Below are 4923 nucleotides of genomic sequence, written 5' to 3' on the forward strand. Positions count from 1 at the left end.
CCCAGCTGACTTCCTGCCCTTTGGGCAGGGGGCTGGACTCAATGATCTCCCGAGGTCCCTTCCAGCCCTGATGTCTATGAAATCTATTAATCAAGGTTCTTTCCTTCTGTTAAATGTTTGCCTGCTGCTCCTGGGAATCTCTCTCTCCTCCACTTTCAGAATGTTAAACACTCTTCTTAATCATCCCTGTGCCTGCTTCTTCCCTCAAACCTGATGAGGAATGCCTTGCATTCAAAAGCTCGTCTAACCTTATCCCTACCATTTAGCTGGCCCAATAAAAAGTATTACCCACAAATATCCTTGTCTTTGGCATTAGTTTGCCAAGTTGAGGAATCCCTATCTGCTACAATATAAATCTTAAAAAACCAAAAAATGCATTAGCTGGAATCTGACAGACAGTAAAATAGACATTCTGCAGTCTGTTACTTATTAGCCATTTGGTCTCTACATGGGAAAATAAATTTCTCTTCTGATCATAGGTTTCCAGTTTCTGATTGTATTCTCAGAAACATGTTGCAGGGTACCTTATTCAGCACTGGTAATTTTATTAAAAGTGGAACATAAGATATAGAGACTTTAGAAGAAGCTTAGAATCCAATGCAAGAGAGAAAAACTGGGAGCAAAGTAATACAGACCTGGTTAGTGGACTGATTGATCTTGGCTGATGAAACTTTTTCTCTTAGTACTGCAGCAATTAGATGACCCACTGCCTATAAAATACAACAGAACCAATTAATAGAGGTGGTAAAAACTGATCATTTGACACGTAAAAAGAAACAAGCAGCCAAGCTGCAGCTGCATCAAGAGGATGGCCAAACAGTTTGTTAATGCAACATCTGGACACAAATGGGAGCCAAATAATTTGAGAGCTGAGGCATCTTCTAGAACTAACCATCTCCTGCCTGCAGCCATAATACTTGCCATCTTATAGAGTAAGAAGGGCTCCACATACACACAGGTGTCTGCACAACTGGAACAACCTGCAAAATTAGGGCCTTAACCCATAAGCAGTTACTTTAACACATTGGTTCTAATAAATATTTGCAAAAGTGGAGAAACTGAGGGAGGAAATTTGCAAAACTTAGATCCAGGACTATGCCCTTAGGCCAACACAGCTACAACTAAAAACCCAGACCCAGGACTGAGATGTTCATTCTGATTTAAAGGCAGATGCATCTCAGTTACAAGGACTTCATTTAAAATTTCTACCCCAGCTTAGATTTTAAACAGACTAAAAGATACATGAAGTGTTTTGATGCAAAATTTTGTTTCTTGGCTCACCTAATTTCTTGCTCTGTCTCATATTTATGCATTGTTATCTTCAAACAAAAAAATCCTATATAAGAGGCAGATCCTCTCACAATAAAAATATGATGGTGCTTAGGAACATGGCTATATACAAAAGAAAAAACAAATGTACTCATTACTGGCTAAGTTAGCTCTTGATCATCAAGAGAGTTTAATAGTAAGAGAGAGTGTGAAAGCTCAATAAATTTCATTAAGATGTAGAGACATATGGAGAAGACTGTAAATTATTTAAACCTTTCCAGGTTCCTTCTTTTATAAACTAATTACCACTTCCTCTAGATTACAGCTCACTAGAACTAAATTATATTTAACATAGTATAAATAGTTTGTCAAACTCTAAACAGCTCATGCAATCCAAAGTGACAAGAATTCAGACACATTTTACTAAAAAATAACAATTATGCAAATGTCTTGTTAGTGTACAAATCAAGAAAGATAATGGAACAGAGTCAGATATTTATCTTAAGGAGTTCTATAACCATTTCCCAGACAAGTTAGAGCTATATGGCATAGCCTTAGTAGCCCTAAATTAACTTTCTTCCCTTTTTCTTCCTGGTTGTAAGGACCCCATTTCAGACAGATGCACACTCCCATCCCTGCAACTATTCATTTGGGTGGGAAACTTTCATTAATATAGTAGCATATTACTCCATAAATGCAGGCAGCTTCTGGGTCACTCTCTTCTATTCTAACCTCATTTCAGCAGCAAAGCCTTCTGACCAATAACACTGTACCTATGGCTTTCACACTCTTTACATTGGGTGTCCTGTTTGGGGCATCATAAATAAATCTGTGACAATTTCTGCAGTTGGATTTTGTCACTGATGCCTCTGAAGAGCAGGGTGAGTCCCTGAACAGAGGTAAAACAAGACTTAGTGGAGCTAATAGAGCACAGCACAAACACAGCAATGGCACCCCTCAAGGCTGACCATTCATGCCAGTGGACTGAGTGGGAGAGGACATATTTCAGTGTTATTTGAGAGTGGCTCTCTTTCAATTAATGGAAACTGTTACCGATTCAAAGTGAGTCAAACCATCAGGGTTTTGTTTGATTACACTTAAAACGTAAATGATATGGTCCCATTTGTGGTAAAAGAGCAAAACCCCGCCTTCCTTCCCCCTCCAGCTTGATAGAAATGCTCTCTCCCTTCCTTCCAAATGTGGATTTGGCCACTGAGACCTAGGTCTATCTTTTCCACACTGGATTACTATACATTTCCATAGCTGAGGTTAAAGTGGAAGAAATGCATACTTAAGTAAATGATGTCTACAATGAACCATGGTGTTATACAGGCAGCTTGCCATAAGAACTGCACTGAATTAAAGATGATTTTCATGGCACTTCAATTCTTAAGGCAAACTGAGAAATTCCTGCAGTAGGTAAACAAGACAGGGAGAGATGGAGAAAAGGGGAAGTTGGTCATAGGTTTAAATCCCTGTACAGCAGAAGAACTAAATGGACATATTACTTTAAATGATTTTAAGCATACTTCTTTTCTCTATGACCAATTAAAAATAATGGTGGTAAAAATATGTTATGTAAATAAATATATAAATAAGCAATTCACTACTGGGAATGAGTTCATGGTTTTGATACGATGAAAGAGACCTGATGGATGCAGCCGTTTGTCACCAACTCTCACCTAGCAGGAGGGACAAGGATCTTTTATAGGCAGACTTCAAGAACTAGAAGTTGTATTGCTTTAGGTTGAACCCTCTCAGATATGTGTTCACATGGTGGCAATGGATGATTTAGTGCCTGCTGGCTTAATTTAATGTTTTCTCTCTCAGAGAATTCCTGCTATTTTTATTTGTAGAATGGTGGGTGACGGGGCCCAACGATCCAGTCAGCGGCAAGTTGAATAACCAATATTCACTACTTAAGAAAACTCTGCTAGCTGTAATGCCATCTACGACTATGGGGAAAGTGAGGGAAAATGTTATTTTGGTCTCCTCTACTGAAGTAGCACAGTAAGTCTTTGTGCCAAATGTTTAACAAAGGAGAATTACCTGTGTCTGAATGAGCGTGTTAGGAAATTCAAGTCGCTTCTTGATATCTTCTGACATTTTTACGTCTTTCAAATGCTACTAATTCAAGTCCTGCAACAAAGATTAGGAAAAACACAAACATGTTGTTTAGTGCAAACTAAGAAGTTATATTTGATAAGGTAAGAGAACAAGCTTACTAACACCCTCCCCCTTACCAGAGCAAACAAACAGTGACCTGCCAGTGTGCAGACTCGCTGCCCAAGCTGGCAAAGATCAGGTCTTTTGCCCCTCTACAGCAAGGGGCGAGGGCTGAGGCTAGCACTCCCAGCCCTGCCTGAGCCAACCCAGAATGGAGGTTGTCATTTTCTGGGGAAAAAAGCGAGCCAGTCCATCCTCGTAACCAGCTCCACTGGAAAGTGGAGGAGAAGCCCTGCTGACAGCACCGGGGAAGCCCCGTGAAGGAAACTGGGAAAGCTAGGGAGTTCTGGCTCTACTGAAGGCCTTCCCGAGTGAGCAGGCTCCTCTTCAACTACAGGAGCCAGAAACACAGATACACTGGAAGTACCCAACCCTGGCCAGCTGGAGCACCACAGAGGCAGCTCAAAGAGCAGGACATGTATGAGAGTGAGGAACCCTGGATGAGAAGCTGAGGAGTGAACACCAAGAACTGGTGAGGAGACCCGAGCAAAAAGACTAGGATTGAGTATGTAAGAAAGCACTCTGACTCCAGTCTGGAGACTGCAAGCACTTTGAAGCACTCCCAGCCTGACCCAGGGCCCAAGGACTGACCAAACAACTTGGAGATCTGTGGAGGGAGTGTAAGGGTGGAGGAGCCCCCAATAGGCCCTGTGGTCATCAATCAGAATGGTGTCCGTTAGTAGCAGAGACGGGGCCACTTCCTGTGGGCTATCATGCCCAAAGCGGGAGGATTCATCAACATCAGACTGGGCATCATAAATGACAGCAGTGGCTATATGCATTAAAGTGGACCAGGTTACTACCCTGGCAGAGCAGTAGGACCCCAGTGGAAGAATTCTAAAATTTAACATGAAGTCATGGTGGGCGAGTCTGGAAGTAGGGCCAGAACTTCCTGCTGATTTGAGTCAAACTCATATGGAATGTCTGTCTCAGACCCCTTCCTGGTTTAATTTAAACCAGACTCCCCTAGCATCCTGACATGCTCTCTCTCTGCTCCAAAGAGCTGAGCTGGCCCCTCCCCCTCTAATCCCTTGCTGGAGCTCTGGCAAAGATTTGCAGGCACACAGCCTGGCTTCCTCCTGGTCCTCCCCCAACACCCACTTCTCAAGCAGGAATCCCTCCCTCTTCCCTCCCACAGCACAGACAGTAGCCAGCATGTAGTATGCTAGCTAATGCTGAGCGGTGTCTGTGTAAAGCAGACAGGACAGTGTATTTAGGGCTTTTTGAAGCTAATCTACAGGCAGCTGGCAATGTCCCTCCTTGAAATGTTCCTTTCCTTGCAAAAAGTTGTTTAAGAACTGGAACTAATGAGGGTCTTTGTTTTCTGATGGGGTGTAAAATGCTGATAACAGAGATGATAAATGCTCTGTTATTAAGAGGGGAGGGACCCTCCCGCCCTCCCTAATCAGAGCACCTTGCCCCCGGGGC

At 42.5% G+C, this 4923-nt stretch overlaps 1 protein-coding gene across 4 annotated transcripts in view; it reads right to left on the reverse strand.

Moving 5' to 3' along the window:
* Nucleotides 1-4923, reverse strand: part of FOCAD (focadhesin) — a 256908-nt gene that overhangs the window by 233362 nt on the left and 18623 nt on the right. For all 4 annotated transcript variants that reach the window (XM_019554782.1, XM_019554785.1, XM_019554783.1 and 1 more), the window contains exons 2-3: nucleotides 3319-3408; nucleotides 636-710 (exon numbers count right to left, since the gene is read on the reverse strand). In XM_019554782.1, the coding sequence (XP_019410327.1) occupies nucleotides 636-710; nucleotides 3319-3375 (132 nt within the window). In that variant the 5' untranslated portion in view covers nucleotides 3376-3408. The remainder of the gene's footprint in view (nucleotides 1-635; nucleotides 711-3318; nucleotides 3409-4923) is intronic.

This window comes from Crocodylus porosus, unplaced genomic scaffold, assembly GCF_001723895.1.
Source record: "Crocodylus porosus isolate Cpor-Errol unplaced genomic scaffold, CroPor_comp1, whole genome shotgun sequence".
Classification (NCBI taxonomy): Eukaryota; Metazoa; Chordata; order Crocodylia; family Crocodylidae; genus Crocodylus; species Crocodylus porosus.